The sequence below is a fragment of the Lepidochelys kempii genome, chromosome 10, assembly GCF_965140265.1.
Source record: "Lepidochelys kempii isolate rLepKem1 chromosome 10, rLepKem1.hap2, whole genome shotgun sequence".
NCBI classification, from domain to species: Eukaryota; Metazoa; Chordata; order Testudines; family Cheloniidae; genus Lepidochelys; species Lepidochelys kempii.
The window spans coordinates 43,129,889-43,147,605 of record NC_133265.1 but is presented as its reverse complement, the minus strand read 5'-3'; the positions used below and the strand labels follow the sequence as shown (position 1 = coordinate 43,147,605).

At 45.9% G+C, this 17,717-nt stretch overlaps 1 protein-coding gene across 2 annotated transcripts in view; it reads left to right on the top strand.

Annotated features, from left to right (window-relative positions):
* The window catches only part of ARIH1 (ariadne RBR E3 ubiquitin protein ligase 1), a 115,755-nt gene that overhangs the window by 61,594 nt on the left and 36,444 nt on the right, over window positions 1–17,717 (top strand). For both annotated transcript variants that reach the window (XM_073363118.1, XM_073363119.1), the window contains exons 4-5: window positions 14,200–14,292; window positions 14,656–14,711. In XM_073363118.1, the coding sequence (XP_073219219.1) occupies window positions 14,200–14,292; window positions 14,656–14,711 (149 nt within the window). The remainder of the gene's footprint in view (window positions 1–14,199; window positions 14,293–14,655; window positions 14,712–17,717) is intronic.

Genomic DNA, 17,717 nt, shown 5'->3' with positions numbered 1-17,717 from the left:
GCAGCTGAAGTCTAACCTCTTCTTCAGAGTTATGGAACATTTCAGAGTTAGACATCCTCTATTCCTGAGGTGTCTGGAACTCTTAAGTTCTACTGTATAGCTAAAATATAGTCACTTTGAGATGCACTATTTAAATTTGTGATGCACTAAATCTTTTCATATATAAATGATTGATTTCAGGTAAGATTGTGGCAGAACATTTGAGCAATGAAAGCAAGGTGTTAAGTAACAAAGCCTGATTAAAGGTTGCACTAAAAACCATTGTCATGTATCCAGAGTTAAGCTTGTTACATTCCAGCTGCATATTGACAATTGCGTATTTGCAGATAGATTAAGTATGGTACACTTCAAGGGGTGGTGTCAGGTTGTGGGCAGCAATGCAGTAAAGCCATTCAGTAAAACACAGACCAAACCATTAGATCAGATTATTTTTTTAAAAGGTCACATATACAATGAGCCATGCAAAGAAATGTCATGAGTCTAAAAATCAGTGTTCTTAAAAAAAAAAAAAAAACAAAAAAAAACCCAGCCCCACTAGAGGAGAAGCCGATGGATATAACTAAAATAGGGCATGATGGAAAACTTTTAAAAAGAGTACATAACAGAATAAAACTGAAATGGGGAGTCTAGGGAAAATAAAAAGTCTGGAAAATAAAATTATACAGTCTTCTGCAGTGACTAAAACTAGCAGATGTGGAATTATCTAATTCTGTACACTATATGCACAGTGGGTCTGTGTTCGTGGAATAGCTAGGTGGAATGGTTCTCTAGTGGCTGTAGTTCAGCCTCCTGAGAAGTTGTGGCAGTTTGCTTTCCCAAGTGTAAGCTATCTGTATCAAGGTTTCAGGGCTGCTGTGTGCTGTGCAGAAAAACAATATGACAATTTCCGTCCCAGAAAGCTGACCGTTTAGGTGTTGTAATGCTACAGATGGACAGAACTAACAGGGAGAGGGAGGATAAGATGGGAAGAAAAATAAGTCTCTGAAACACAGAAGTCTCAGCTTGTCTGTGGCTTTGCCAGCAATCAACATCCATCAGGAACTTGGTTTTCTTTATTTGAACTTAGTTACATATGAAGTGGGAATGAACTTCAAAAATAAATGGCACTCTGGTTTGATCTTTTTTGAAAGCACAAAACCTTTATATAAGCAACACATGAGAGCTTTCCATTTTTATACTGAGTGTCTTTATTAGCCTACCTTTCAGGTCTCCATTTTGCACTTTGGTTTTATGAGCTGCCTTGACAAAGAGTACTGTTTTGTTGACTGACATGGCTGCAAGACTTTCCCCAGTGAAGAATGAGCAGTGCGAGCTGTGTGTGGAAGGAAGAGCAATGTACAGATTCCACCACCTGCAAGAATCTCAGCATTGTGCTGCACTGGAGAAATTTACCATTGGGTACTCTAGCCAGTAAGGAATAAAACATTGTCTCCAGAAATGCAAATAAATGGTTGAGGAAATATAGACTTGCCCATTCCTCTTCATTTTCGTATCTTCAGAGCCTTCTGCACTCCCTCTTCACCTTTAAAGGTGAACTGCAAGGGAGAAAAGTGTGTGGATCTGCTTTGTTGTATAAAGATATTTTAAAAATCTGGGAGTAGAAATTCATACTTTTTCATTAGAAATTCATGTCTAGTCTACCTTGGAAAAGTCTGGGGACTGAAGAGTTGGTAGGGTTATGACATTGAAGTATTGAGAAAATGAAGCCTGGCTAAGAGCGAAATGATTTTGATTCAGACTATTAAACTTCCTAACTTAAATAACTGAGAAAGGACATCTTTACTTACTTTTAAATATCTGTGTTCATTTGAGAGTTCCAGCAAGTCTAGCAAAGCCAGGGACAGCCAAACTTAACGTTCCTAATACAGAGTTCTAAGAAAGCAAAGAAGCCACCTTAAACAAACTGAGTACCTTTTATCTATCATGATGAAACAGAAAGGGCACATGTCTAATCTCCCCTTCCCCCCTTTACAGGTCACCTTACTTCTTAGAGCGCATGCACGCATGCGCACCCCCCCTTCCCACCCCTCCCAAAATAAAATAACACTTTCCAGGGTTCTACATTGAAAGTGGAGCATAGTAAATTCAATTCCAGCCTCCTGCCCATATCCCTACTGCCACTACATATTTATACCTTGCTGTGCTGGGGTTGGGACTCACCACTGCAGCGCCTCCTGCTGTTCACTCTGGGAATTAGCTCAGTTCATGCAGAGCGCCCTCTGCTGGTGGTGTCCCATCAGTCTCTCACCCTCAATTGGTGTCTCGACCTGTGTTGCTCCAAGTGTCCTTTTCAGGACACTGCCCTCCAGCAGTGCCCCCAAGTCCACCCTCGCCCCCTTGCGGGGGGGGGGGGGGGTTGTTTAACAGCAGTCTTCTCTCTTCACCCCAGCTGCAGTGGCCAACCACATCCCCAAAGTCTAATCCCTTCTATCAGGGGTCAGGTGTAGTCTGCTATGGCCCCTCCTAACGGACAGGTGTAGCACAAGGGGGGGACCCAGGCACCCTCTGATGCAGCTTCCCTGCCCTCCTTCACTCCCCTTGTCCGCTTCTCCTCCGTGGGCTGCTTCCCCTTTGGCCCCCTTGCACCTTTTAGGCCCTACTATCAGGGCCTGCAGCCTGGCAGGTATTGGGCTGGAGCTCTCCTCAGCTCCCATAAGCCTGCCCAGCACTGCGCTGTCCTGGGTGCTGGTCTCCTTCACTCAGGAGACAGACCACCTCCTTCGAAGGTCTGGGAGAGACTGCCTGCCTCTTGCCTGGGCAGCCTTTATGTAGGGCCTAGCTTGGCCCTGATTGGCTGCCTCTTGCCCAGCCCTGATTGGCTCCCCACAGGCCCTTTCTGATTGGCTGCCTGTCTGTGCAGCTGCTCTGGCCTGCTACCCCACAACACTTGCCCATCACTGTGATATCTGCCATAGCCCCTTCTCTACACATTGCTTTTAAACATCTGGGTATTAGCCAGTACCCATGAAGTTAATATTTTCACACTTTCAGGACCTGGATTGTTTGGACTGTTTTCCTGGCTGAGGGATTGGCACTACTTCCTCAATATCACAGTGGGAAGTTACCTAGTTCAAAGATTCTAGATCGTTTTCTTTTTGATGCCCCCCCCCCCCCCAACATGCTATAAAAACTCCATGGCCCACCTGTGCCACAACTACTGTTTTTCTGCATATAAAGGCTGGGACTGGCTTTGGGGGGCAGCGAGCAACGCAGTTGTTTGGGCCCCCATGCCACAAGTGGCCCCGCGAAGCTAAGTTGCTTCAGCCCTGGATGGTGGGGCTCAGGGCCCTGAGCTTCCGCCTCACACGGCGGGGCTTCGGCTTTCTGCCCTGGGCTCCAGCCAGACCAACGCCAGCGCTGTTTGGCAGACCCCCAAAACCTGCTTGTGGCCCCCAAGGGGGCCCCAGACCTCTGGTTGAGAACTGCTGATCTAGCTGAAAGTGTGGAAATATGGTGTGGTGTTACTCCTGGCTCTCTGGTCTTTCCAGACCTGTGCTTGGAATAAGTTTGTCAGTCTCCATACATGTCTTCCGGAGCTCTTCATAAGCTTCCTATTCAGTAAAATCTTGCCTTCCATTTCCCCAGGCAAATAGACTGTCTCAGTATTCTGCTTTCGGTGGGGGGGTGTAATTGCTTCAGTTCTTTCAGCTTCCAGTAAATCTTCCGTAAGTAATTTTAAAGCAGTGACAAAGACAGACTTTATTTGACAGTTCTGTTTCCTGTACCACCATGGGAATACCAGTGAGTTAAGTGTGGAGGGTTTTACACACACCAAGCTCAGCACAGGTGGCAGTAGCGTATTGGTCAAAACCATGTAATAACTGCATTGCCTATCGCTCTTGGACTAGGGGTTCTCACAGGTCAGGGTTGAAGGGGAGGGGGCATCAGATAATGTTCTGGAAATTTCATACTGACACTTGACATATGGACACATGAGGGGAAAAGGAGTCCAGGAGAGCTGGCTGTATTTTAAAGAATCTTTATTGAGGTTACAGGAACAAACCATCCGGATGTGTAGAAAGAATAGTAAATATGGCAGTCGACCAGCTTGGCTTAACAGTGAATTACTAGCTGATCTTAAACACAAAAAAAGAAGCTTGCAAGAAGTGGAAGATTGGACAGATGACCAGGGAAGAGTATAAAAATATTGCTCAGGCATGCAGGAGTGAAATCAGGAAGGCCAAATCACACCTGGAGTTGCAGCGAGCAAGAGATGTTAAGAGTAACAAGAAGGGTTTCTTCAGGTATGTTAGCAACAAGAAGAAAGTCAAGGAAAGTGTGGACCCCTTACTGAATGAGGGAGGCAACCTAGTGGCAGAGGATGTGGAAAAAGCTAATGTACTCAATGCTTTTTTTTGCCTCTGTCTTCACGAACAAGGTCAGCTCCCAGACTTCTGTACTGGGTAGCACAGCATGGGGAGAAGGTGATCAGCTCTCTGGAGAAAGAAGTGGTTCGGGACTATTTAGAAAAGCTGGATGAGCACAAGTCCATGGGGCCGGATGCTCTGCATCCGAGCGTGCTAGAGGAGTTGGTGTATGTGATTGCACCAAGGAGGAGGATCCTGGGAACTACAGGCCAGTCAGCCTCACCTCAGCCCCTGGAAAAATCATGGAGCAGGTCCTCAAGGAATCAGTTCTGAAGCACTTAGAGGAAAGGAAAGTGATCAGGAACAGTCAGCATAGATTCACCAAGGGCAAGTCATGCCTGACTAACCTAATTGCCTTCTATGATGAGATAACTGGCTCTGTGGATGAGGGGAAAGCAGTGGATGTATTATTCCTTGACTTTAGCAAAGCTTTTGATATGGTCTCCCACAGTATTCTTGCCAGCAAGTTAAAGAAGTATGGGCTGGATGAATGGACGATAAAGTGGATAGAAAGCTGGCTAGATTGTTGGGTTCAACGGGTAGTGATCAATGGTTCCATGTCTAGTTGGTAGCCAGTATCAAGTGGAGTGCCCCAAGGGTCGGTTCTGGGGCCGGCTTTGTTCAATATCTTCATAAATGATCTGGAGGATGGCGTGGACTGCACCCTCAGCAAGTTTGCAGGTGACACTAAACTGGGAGGAGAGGTAGATACGCTGGAGGGTAGGGGTAGGATACAGAGGGACCTAGACAAATTAGAGGATTGGGCCAAAAGAAATCTGATGAGGTTCAACAAGGACAAGTGCAGAGTTCTGCACTTAGGATGGAAGAATCCCATGCACCGCTACAGACTAGGGACCAAGTAGCTAGGCAGCAGTTTTGCAGAAAAGGACCTAGGGGTTACAGTGGATGAGAAGCTGGATATGAGTCAACAGTGTGCCCTTGTTGCCAAGAAGGCGAATGGAATTTTGGGCTGTATAAGTAGGGGCATTGCCAGCAGACCGAGAGATGTGATCGTTCCCCTCTAGTCAACATTGGTGAGGCCTCATCTGGAGTACCAAGTCCAGTTTTGGGCCCCACACTACAAGAAGGATGTGGAGAAATTGGAAAGAGTCCAGTGGAGGGCAACAAAAATGATTAGAGGCCTGGAACACATTATTTCTGAGGAGAGGCTGAGGGAACTGGGATTGTTTAGGGTGTGGAAGATAAGAATGCGGGGGGGATTTGATAGCTTCTTTCAACTATCTGAAAGGGGGTTCCAAAGAGATTGGCTCTAGACTGTTCTCAGTGGTAGCAGATGATAGAACAAGGAGTAATGGTCTCAAGTTGCAGTGGGAGAGGTTTAGGTTGGATATTAGGAAAATCTTTTTCACTACGAGGTTGGTGAAGCACTGGAATGGGTTACCTTGGGAGGTGGTGGAATCTCCTTCCTTCAAGGTTTTTAAGGTCAGGCTTGACAAAGCCCTGGCTGGTATGATTTAGTTTGGGATTGGTCCTAGATGATCTCCTGAGGTCCCTTCCAACCCTAATATTCTTGATTTTCATGTAGCCAAAGAAACTCCTGAGGTTAAATAAAGTTACTGTGCTATGAACAGCAAAGGTAAAACTTAGGACTACAGGTCCCCTCCCTGTCACCATTTTGGGACCAGTATATAGAAACAAAAAGAAATGGAGTACTTGTGGCACCTTAGAGACTAACCAATTTATTTGAGCATAAGTTTTCGTGAGCTACAGCTCACTTCATCGGGTGCATTGGTTAGTCTTGAAGGTACCACAAGTACTCCTTTTCTTTTTGCGAATACAGACTAACACGACTGCTACTCTGAAACCTATATTGAAACCGTGTGCTCCCTGGTATGTGTTCCATTTGCTCCATTTCCTGTTCCCTCGGGTAGTCTGGGTGCTCACCTTTAGTGTTTCTGCTTTCCTTTGTAATATAAAAGTACCTTGAGAGCAGTAGCATCAGGGTCAGTAGGAGAACAGTCTAGTCTTTAGCTTAGCTGGAAAGAGGATAGTGTTAGGGAAAACCTCCAGGGTGAGGGTATTAAGCAGAGGTGGGCAAACTGTGGCCCGTGGGACCGTCCTGCCCAGCCCTTGAGCTCCCAGCCAGGGAGACTAGCCCCCCCCGGCAGCCCCAGCTCACCGTGTCACCAGCACTCTGGGAGGTGGGGTTGTGAACTCCTGCTGGGCAGCGCAGCGGCGTGGGTGGCTCCGTCCGGCTGGCGTGGCTGCCAGTCCTGCCACTTTGAGCGGCATGGTAAGAGGGCGGGGAGTGGGGGGGTTGGATAAGGGGCAGAGGGTCCCGGGGGGGGGGGGCAGTCAGGGGACAGGGGGCGGTTGGATAGGCGTGGGAGTCCCGGGGGCCTGTCGGGGCGGGGGTGTGGATGGGGACGGGAGCGGGGGAGGTTGGATGGGGGTGGAGTCCCAGGAGGGGGCAGTCAGGGGACAAGGAGCGGAGGGGTTGGATGGGTCAGGGGTTCTGAGGGGGGCAGTCGGGGGCGGGAAGTGGGAGGGGGTGGATAGGGTGTGGTGGCCAGGCTGTTCGAGGAGGCACTGCCTTACCTACCCGGCCCTCCATATAGTTTTGGAACCCTGATGTGGCCCTCAGGCCAAAAAGTTTGCCCACCCCTGGTATAAAGTTTAGGCAAAATGGAAGGAGATTCTCCATTTTTTCAGCATATGAAGAATTTAGGGGAAATGGTGCAGGAATCATAGAATCATAGAATCATAGAATATCAGGGTTGGAAGGGACCCCAGAAGGTCATCTAGTCCAACCCCCTGCTCAAAGCAGGACCAATTCCCAGTTAAATCATCCCAGCCAGGGCTTTGTCAAGCCTGACCTTAAAAACCTCTAAGGAAGGAGATTCTACCACCTCCCTAGGTAACGCATTCCAGTGTTTCACCACCCTCTTAGTGAAAAAGTTTTTCCTAATATCCAATCTAAACCTCCCCCACTGCAACTTGAAAACTGGAAAACCAGGCCCTTTACTCTCCTTTTTTTTAATGAAAGGCATGGGTCTCTGTTCATGCCTGAGGTCACTGTCAACCACCTAGTTTGGATTTGAATTGAAGCTTTTGCATTGGGGCTGTGGCTATGCTGTGGACAGTAGGGATTACTCAATGGGGGGTGGAGGAACAATAACAGAAAATGTGGAAATGTCAGAAGTTTTTTGTTTCAGTTTTCACCAAGAAGTTTAGTAGCGATTGGTCATCTAATATAATGCATGCCAGTGAAAATGAGGTAGGGTCAGAGGCTAAAATAGGGAAAAACAAGTTAAAAATTGCTTAGGCAAGTTAGATATCTTCAAGTCACCACGGCCTGACGAAGTACATCCTAGAATACTCAAGTAGCTGACTGAGGAGATATCTGAGCCATTAGTGATTAGCTTTGAAAAGTCATGGAAGACAGGAGACATTCCAGAAGACTGGAAAAGGGCAAATATAGTGCCAACCTATAAAAAGGGAAATGAGGACAACCTGTGGAATTACAGACCAGTTAGCGTAACTTCTGTACCCAGAAAGATAATGGAGCAAATAATTAAGCAATCAATTCGCAAACACCTAGAAGATAATAAAGTGATAAGTAAGAGTGAGCATGGATTTGTCAAGAGCAAATCATGTCAAATCAACCTGATAGCTTTCTTTAACAGGGTAACAAGCCTTGTGGATGGGGGAAGCCGTAGTTGGTGTATATCTTGACTTTAGTAAGGCTTTTGATACTGTATTGCATGACCTTCTCATAAATTAGGAAAATGCAACCTAGCTGGAACTGCTATAAGGTGGGCACATAACTGGTTGGAAAGCTGTTCCCAGAGAATAGTTATCAGGAAGGGCATATTGAGTGGGATCCCACAGGGATCTGTTCTGGATCTGGTTCTGTTCAATATCTTCATCAGTTATTTAGATAATGGCATAGAGAGCACCCTTACAAATCTGTGGACAATACAAAGCTGGGAGGGGTTGCAAGTGCTTTGGAGGATAGGATTAAAATTCAAAATGATCTGGACAAACTGGAGAAATGGCCTGAAGTAAAAAGGGTGAAATTGAATAAGGACAAATGCAAAGTATTCCACTTAGAAAGGAACAATCAGATGTGTACATACAAAATTGGAAATGACTGCCTAGGAAGGAGTACTATGGAAAGGGATCTGGGAGAATAAATTGCCAAGGGAGGTTGTGGAATCTCCATCATTGGAGATTTTTAAGAGCAGGTTAGAAAACACCTGTCAGGGATGGTCTAGATCAGTGGTCTCCAACCTTTTTATGCCCAAATCACTTTTTGAATTTAAGGGCAACCCAGAATCTACCCCACTCCTTCCCTGAGGCCCTGCCCCGCTCGCTCCCTCTCTCCCTCTCCCCCACCCTCACTCACTTTCACCAGGCTGGGGCAAGGAGTTGGCGTATGGGAGGGAGTGCAGGTTCTGGGCTGGGATCGAGGGGTTTGCAGTGTGGGAGGGGGCTCTGGGCTGAGCGTGGGACAGGGGTTTGGGAGGGGGTGAGGGGTGCAAGCTCTGGGAGGGAGTTTGGGTGCAGGAGGGGGTTCCAGGTTGGGGCAGAGTGTCGGGGTGCTCTGGGAGGGGGCTCATGGCTGGGGTGGAGGCTTGGGGTGCAGGAGGGAGTATGGTGTGCTGGCTATAGGAAGGGGCTTAGGGCTGGGGCAGGGGCTTGGGGTGCAGGAGGGCATATGGGGAGCTGGCTCTGGGAGGCTGCAGGTTGGGTAGTGGAAGAGAAATGCTGGTCCAGTGTAGCTGGGTCTGCTGTACTCATGCTACTCCTGGTCTTAATGCTGCAGAGCCATTCAGAACCTTCCCATTGAAGGGGGCAGCACTTAACTCAGGCGGCCCCGGCTCCACACCGCTCCTGGAAGGGGCCAGTGTGCCCCTGCAGCTCCTGGGGTGCTCCTCTCTGCAGGCACAGCCCCCTGCAGCTCCCATTGGACACAGTTCCCCGTGCCCAGCCAGTGGGAGCTGCAGGCGCGGTGCTTATAGACAGGAGCAATGCGGGGACCCCTGCCAGCCACGGGGCCACAGGGGCATGCTGGCTGCTTCCAGGAGTGGTGTCTGGCGGGGCAACCAGGGAGCCCAGCTGCATCACCGGAGACAGTGATAGACTAGGAGAGTCTCCAGGATTGACCAATGGATTGCGATCGACTGATGGGTGACTACTGGTTTAGATAATACTTAGTCCTGCCTTGAGTGTAAGGGACTGGACTAGATGACCTCTTGAGGTCCTTTCCAGTCCTATGAGTCTATGGGATATATATATATAGATAGAAATAGATATTTTTAAAAGGTGAACATTTAACCTAAAAATCCGAGATTCTTTACCTCCTTAATTTTGAACAGCTTTGATTTCTTTCCTAGGTGATCCAAAACACTGCAGTTTTGGTAAGAATTCCTTCCTGCTTTTAAAATGCTGGGGATTTCAGATGTTTTAAATTTTAAGAAGTGCTAAAAATTCACGAGAGACAACTTGTGGTGCAGAGATCGCAGCTGGCGTCACACTCTGCCTTCTCCGACTAGTGGGAGTGTAAATTTTGTGTTCCTTTATAGTAACCCATCTGGCCTGTTCAGGAGAGATTTTTATTGAATCCCAACTTCAACTGGCAGAATGGTGGCCACCATGATACATGTTTTGAGAATGGTGGGGAATACCGGTTGGAGAAGAGGTCCTGGGACTATAGCTCAGTGGTTTGAGCATTGGCCTACTAAACCCAGGGTTGTGAGTTCAATCCTTGAGGGGGCCATTTAGGGATCTGGGGCAAAAATTGGGGATTGGTCCTGCTTTGAGCAGGGGGTTGGACTAGATGACCTCCTGAGGTCCCTTCCAACCCTGATATTCTTTGATTCTAAGAGCCTTTTGCTGCTATATCACAAGTCTGAATCCAGCAGTGACAGTTTGGTGGCCTAAGTGAAACTTGTTGGTCTGTTTGGTTCCTAATGGATAGGTGTCAGCCAGTCACTAATTGCACTGTGACCCCTTCTTGGCAGTCTTTGAGGTGAGGACAAGAATTGAAAGGACTATGTAGACAGAACTCAGTCCTCTCTGCCGCCCCAGTGTCCCTTCAGGTCAAATTTGATGGGAGCATTAACAGGTAGTGTTTCTGGGAAGCTTGTTCTGTAGTCCAGGCGATGCACTTATTCTGTGGACATATAGATGGCTTCCTTGGATCTGTCACTGTGGTACCTTTCACTGAGCTATTTACTAAAGAAGAAAAATGCTGCTCGGGAAAATGTCAGTCTTGGATCAGCAGAGTCCTTGCTGTGTTTGCTCAGTTATTGCTTACAAAAGAGCAGACACTGATATCAAAAGGTAGTAAAATACTGATGCTAGAATTCTTGCAAATATGCATAAGCAAAAAGCAGGAAAATGACTCTGTTCCTGGCCCCCCAAATGAGGTCATTAGAATCTCATCAGTATAGCAAGGTAAGGTGAAAGTAAGGTAATGTCTGCCCATGATATGCCATTTTTGGAACAGAATAGTTATTTATCAGCTGTATCAATTGCCAGGGGTGTGTGGGGAGGGGGCAGCTTTATTGGTGGTTCTCAGTTTGTCTGAAGCTGACTGACAAGAAGGGAAGTTCCTCAAAGTAAAGAAATGGCTAGATAGAGAAGCAGATGTTCTGTACAGCTTGGGAGGAGGCAGTGACTGACCATGAAATAGGGAGCTATCAGCTTACTTGCTGGAAGCTATCAAAATCAGTCTTGCACTAAGGACACACATTTATCTCTTTTCTGGGGACAGTGTTTCTTTTGGTATAGTTGCTTGGATAAGGATAGTTAAAGGATATCCTTGTTAATGATAGTTTTAGGCTGTGAACCCCCACCCCATGCAGATGAACCTTCTGTGCCATGGTAACCATAGATCTGGAGTAAACCAGCACAATCTTCAAATCTTTGGTCTCCCATAGTTCCACCCAAATGTACCAGAGACTTCTCAAAACCTCGGGGGGAATTCCTTGCCAATCGACTGAAGCTCCATCCCCAGGGGAGCATTGTTTGAGCACAGGAATGTTCGCAGAGCCTCAGATGTCGTCTTGAATCAGATGTTCAAATAATAATTGAAAACTGAAGCAGGTCTTCTCCCATGTGGAGATTATGGCCCTATAGCTGCCTGCATCATTGATAACTGAGTGCTGACAGAAGATGAAGGTATTCTCCCACAGGAAGCTTCCACTTAAAGGCAAAGCCCTGTGTAGATGTCCCTTGGCCTGCACTTGAGCTGTCTAGGTTAGTAGAGGGGAAGGAGGAGTGGACCTGAGATGACTCCAGGCAGAACTACTAATCTAGACAGCTCTAGTGGAGGCCAAGGGACCCTCTAGCAGGGCCTTGAGAAGAGTGTATAGGTGAGTGCCCCCCAGAGTGGTACCTTAGTAGGGTGGTCATGCTAGTGAAGGAAGGGTAAACTATACTCCAGTGTCAGATGCCCAAAGTAAAGAAACATAAAACTTGTAATCTTCAGTGTTGTTCGTAACAATACTTTTTCTGAAAGTGATTTTTTTCAAGTTGAAGGTCTTTTAATTGACAAAATCTTGCTTCTATTGTATCATCCTGCTGTCCAGGAGACACCCTATTATCTGTATAGCCTTACGCAAGTATATGGTGCTTTACAGGCAGCATATAAAATGAGGGTTCAATCCTCAGATGATATGAAATTAGAACTTGCACAGTGGTAGTGAAGGAGATATTTTCCCCCCTGTGATTTTAAACATAATTGTCCTATCTGAGTCTCATTTATATAGTACCGTCACTTCAAAGTTACTCTCTCTAGCAATCTTATTTGTTGTTCTTTAGTTCTTCTCTCTCTCTTCCTCCCCCCCCCCCCCCAACATAATCACTTGAGTCCCACAAGTTGTTTTGGCACACCTTGTATAGAGCAGGTTCTCAAACTGAGGGTCGGGACCTCTCAGGGTCGCAAGGTTATTACATGGGGGGGGGGGTCGCAAGCTGTCAGCCTCCACCCCAAACTACGCTTTGCATCCAGCATTTATAATGATGTTATTCATTAAAAACACTTTTTATATATTTAAGGGGAATCGCATTCAGAGACTTGCTATTTAAAAGGGGTCACCAGTACAAAAGTTTGAGAACCACTGGTGTAGAGGATAATGCATACAAAGTCAAAGTTGTCCTTGCTGGATCACCGTCTGCATGATTAACATTGTTTCAATCTCAGTTGGTAAGTTATTTCTAACAATAGGTTCTTCAGCCTTCTGATCAGATGAACATCTGGGTTCTAAAGGGACTGAAGAGTTTACCAAGCAAGTTGACATACTGAAAGTTAACTTTTTTTCATTCCATACATCTGATGAAGTGGGTGAAAGCCCGTAAAAGCTTATGCCCAAATAAATTTGTTAGTCTCTAAGGTGCCACAAGGACTCCTTGTTGTTTTTACTGATACAGACTAACACAGCTACCCCTCTGAAAGTTAACTGTATACGTCTGTTCACGTAGACCTCTAATGCTATAAACTCCTGTTACTCGACATTAGTCCCATAACGCATCCTATTCCCCCTTTATTCCTTTCTGCTTCTACCTGCATGGGCAGTATCTTATCTGCCTCAGGCAGAATGTGGTTGGTAATCATTCTGGAACTGTGAGCGACTGAGTGTGCCCTCCAAGTGGAGGGATGTGAGTGCAGGAAAGAAAACAGTGGGTATCATTTTAACTCTAACCCTAGTTCCATGGTGCAGCATTTGTTAGTGACTTACAGTGAAGGCTAAGATTTAGTCATGGGTATTTTAGTAAGTCATGGACAGATCATGGGCAATAAACAAACATTCATGGCCTGTGACGTGTCCAAGACTTTTACTATATAAATACCCCTGACTAAAACTTAGCAGCTCGTGGGGCCCCGGGGGCTGACGGCTAGCCCCTGCGGTGGCTGACTGCCCCCAACCACCTGTTGCTGCAAGGCCTCCAGGACCACTGCTCGGGTGCTCCCTGGGGCCACCTGAGCAGTGGCTAGTGTGGCTGATTCCAGGCAGCCCCCAAGACCACTGCTTGGGGGCTCCCTGTGGCCGCCTGAGCATTGGCTGGTGCGGCTGGCCTCCAGGGCTGCTCCTGGGACCAGTGCTTGGGCGCTTCCGGGGGCTGACTGTTCCCAGGGCTGCCAGCTGCAAAAGTAACCAGAGGTTGCCAAAATCACAGAATCCATGATTTCTGCAACCTCCATGACAGAATAGCAGCCTTACAGTAATAAAGATAGGGAAAAAAGCTCTCTCATACCAGGTGCATAAATCAAAAGCCATATCTAGATAGAGGTGTGAGTGTGGTTCCCAGCTCAAGTAGACATACTCACACTAGCGCCTATTGAGCTAGCATGCTGAAAATAGTAGTGTGGCTGTGGTAGCACTGGCAATGGAGGCATGGTCTAGCTGCCTCAAGAACATAGCCCTGGGGTCTGGGCAGGTTTATACTCGATGGGGGCTAATCTGTGCTGCTGCTTTCGCTACCATGGCTACACTACTATTTTTAGCAGACTAGCTCAATGAGAGCTAGCATGAGTGCGTCTGCTCAAGCTGGGAATCACACCCCTGGCTCCGTGTAGACATAACCTAAAATGAAGGACAACTTAGAGGTATTTGAGGAGGGAGGGGCAAATCGTATACCTCCATTTTTCCTGTTGCTGTTAAGGATGCAGACTGCAGCTACATTGAGAGCACATTTAAAGCTGCTGTAACAATGTAGTGGTGTGATAATGATGCAGAGTAAACAATATGGTATTGTTGGAACAGTCAGATTCTGTACTGCAAGTAAGAGATGAAATGAGCAAAACTGCACAGCTCCAGGAAGGACAGAATGGATACAGTGTCACATGTCTTTGTTGTTGCAGTACTTTACTGGCCTAGAGTGTGGACATAAGTTCTGTATGCAGTGCTGGAGTGAATATTTAACTACCAAAATAATGGAGGAAGGCATGGGACAGGTAAATATTGGATCTGTGTGACTTGTGCTGGTCTTGTGTTGGGGAAGAGGGAAGGATGGGATGGAGGCAGGAGTCTTTTCTAACAAAAATGAATAAACAAATCTTGGAGGTTGAGTTCTTCATCTACAGAGTGCATGTGAGTTTCATGGGGAACTGTATGGACTCTGTATAAGCATCTCAGCCCTGGTTGAACGTAATCATGCTGCTCAAAGAGGTGGGTCTGGCTGATGTATCTGGAGGTCTGATTTTGTTGAGCAAATATGGCTAGTTTGCAATAAAATCCTGTGGGGTTCCTCATGATGGTAAAGGGGCACCCAAAAAACCATTCCAAGACCTTACTTGATCAGTTTGTTCCTTTTTCAGACTATTTCATGCCCTGCTCATGGCTGTGATATCTTAGTTGACGACAATACAGTTATGTAAGTACCACAGTTGAAGGATGTCACCCTTCCTCTGTTAATGTTTTTCCATTTTGCCCCTCCAGTAAATATTGTATCTATGAAATGGCTCATTCGAAGCTCCTTTAAAGTCTGAATGTGTCAAGAGATTGATCAAGGAACTGCCCTGTACTGGTGTCCAATTCTCAGCTCTGTGCTAGAGGGGAGAATCCCTGCCACACTTCTTAAACTTACAAGTAGAATAAAAGCACTTGCACGCTGTCACCAAAACCCCAGTTAATTGCTTGTACAGTTGTTAGTTTCCTCTCATCTGACTAGGAATATAGAACTTCCTACAGCAGGTCAACATGCTGGTCCATCAAGTCCTGTATTCTGCCTCGGGCAGTGAAAAATACTTGAAGCTTCAGAAGAGCACTCCTGTAATGCGTTTGGCCAACTCTGTTGTGCTACCCATTCCACATAGGCTGATGTGAGAGATGCCTTCCTGACCCCTTCATAGGGAATTGTATTAATTACACCCTGAGTCATGAGATTCAATTACCCTTTTATGTTAGCCAGTGTCATAAGTGGTGTTGCTCATAAAATTACCAGCTACAGTAAGTGACTGCAGCCTTATGCGACAATGAATTCTATGGGTTTGCCTTTCTTGTTTTTATGTGAGGTGACACCTTTATTATTGAACAGATATACCCTTCATAATCCTAAACCTCAGTTACGTCCATTCTAACTTTTCATGCCAGATCAGCATCTGAATTGGAGCTTTCTCCTTTTCAGCCTGCTCCTCCTGCCTGGAGCCAGACTTGTTCATTTATGTTAGTTTGTTGTTTTACATCACTTGCTTCCAAGGTAGTGAATTGCAGTGTCAGTGTGCATGGAGGCATCATTGAGTCAATCATAAAGGGGAACCGGGTTGACAGTAAGTGGAAAGCTGCTCTTAAATGTCTTCATAACCAGCCATGACTGGGAAGGAAATAGTGTGTGTGTGTGTGGTGGGGGGGAGAGAGGCACATTGTTGTGTTGCAGTGACACTTAATTTTAGTTTTTGCATAGTATTTTAGATTCCACCTTTTAAGTAGACTTTATTTGTAGGGATCTTATATTACTGGGATCCAAACTTACCCACCAGTGTGACTTAGAATACAGCAGTGCAAAATGAGACTTCCCTAGAGGCATGTATCTACACTAGGAGCTGTCTATATTAGTTCCACCCAGGAATTACTCTTTTAGCTGAACAAGTACTTGGATTTTAAATCCCTGTTGTTTCCATTCTTCCCTAATCTCTGGAAGGTCTTGGAGGTGTAACACCTTAACTGAAAGTGTGAAGGATGCTCAACCTTTAAGAGGCTTCAAGCTATTAAGTAACTAGAATTAAACAGCTGCAAACAAAAGTTGTTTTTAATAGTCTGACTAAAAAGCCCTTCCCTACCAACTTCCATTCTTAGGCCATGTGATGTCACCGTTTCTCAAGCTCTCCAACCTTAGCCTTCCAGACTCCACAGGACCTGAATTTCTATTTCTTAAAAGCAAGCATATTGAAAAGAAAAAACAATTTTGGGGGCTGCTTTAACCACCATAAAAGCAGAGAAAGCACAGACCCAGTTCTACCTTCCCCCAGTCTATGAAGGAGTGGGATCTCTAAGCTTCGCTACCTGTGAGCAAGCCAGTTTCAGCAGTGAAGATAGACTTTCCCAGATCCATCACTGTGTAGCTATATTCTTGTCAGTTACGCTTCCTATGGCTTTTATAGCTATTGATCTTGTGGGGGAGAAGGAAGAAGGTTGTCTTAAATCTTTCAAGACCTTCAAACCAGCTAAAGGTAATCTGTTCTATTCCTTCCTCACCCTATCTAATGCTGCTGGTAATTGCTTTAACCTACATGCAGTGTTGTTGCTTTCATTAATAAGCACAGCAAGCTGCCTTTATTACTGGTGCCAGTAATAAAGTAATACAGTACTGCTGTCCAGTAGCAACTGGCTAGAATCTGCCTTCTCAGCTTCTCTACAACCTTATAGTACGACAGTAGGTCTCGTTCCCATTTGGTGCTAAGACAGTTCAGACAAAATTGAAAGGACAGTGTTGAGGAACTCTGTAAAAGGGGAGGATGCAGCAAGTCAGAAGTGCTTACACTCCAGGTTTAGGACCTTATTTTTATCCTCACCATGTCTGCAGTCACTAGTGATCCTCATGCCCCTTAACCCTCATCAAAGTATTGTCAGGAGGCCACTACTGAGCAGACAGCACCAGTTGAGTTTTCAATATAGGGTGCTATGATCCAAATTTGGCTATCTCTTTCCATATCATATGCATCCTGCTATATTTCTACTGCTCTAGGTCTTAAATTCCTTAGACAGCAAGAAATTTGGTAATGTAATAATGTTTTAAACCTTATCAGCTGGTAAAGAAAACTACCACAAAGTTAAAGGACCACTTAGGTGAAGTTTAATGGAGCTGTTGTAAAAACATTCCCCCAGTATATAGCATTTATTTCCCGTCCCTTTGTTGCCAGGAGAGGTTAGTGGGTAACAAATTGTCAAGCATCTGCTTCTCCTGCTTGATTCCTTCAGTGAGGTCAGTCTGTATGTGTAACTTAATTTGTTAAGGAAGGAAGGAAGCTTGGCTAATTGGCTAGAGCATGGGGGCTGGGAATTGGAAAGAGATGGGGTTTATTCCAAATAACTACTGATTTGTGACGGTGGGCAAGTCACTGACCCTGTTTGCCTCAGTTTCCTTGTCTGTCAAATAACACCCACCACCTTATGGGAATTTGTGATCCTCAGGTGAATGGCGCTATAGAAATGTAGTTGACACTTTAAGGTGACACTTCCAAATCCTACATACAGGAGCAGGGTGCAATTGTGAAGGTGGCTTCTTTGCCTAGTTTGGTAAACAACACATATAAGGGATTCTAGTGTCACACTAGCTGTATTCTAGTTACATTTGGGGTGGCTCTTGCATCCTAAATTTTGTCTTTGATTATGTGCAGCTTTTGGAAAATTTGGGGCTGAAATTTCTCATTCCTATTCTCAT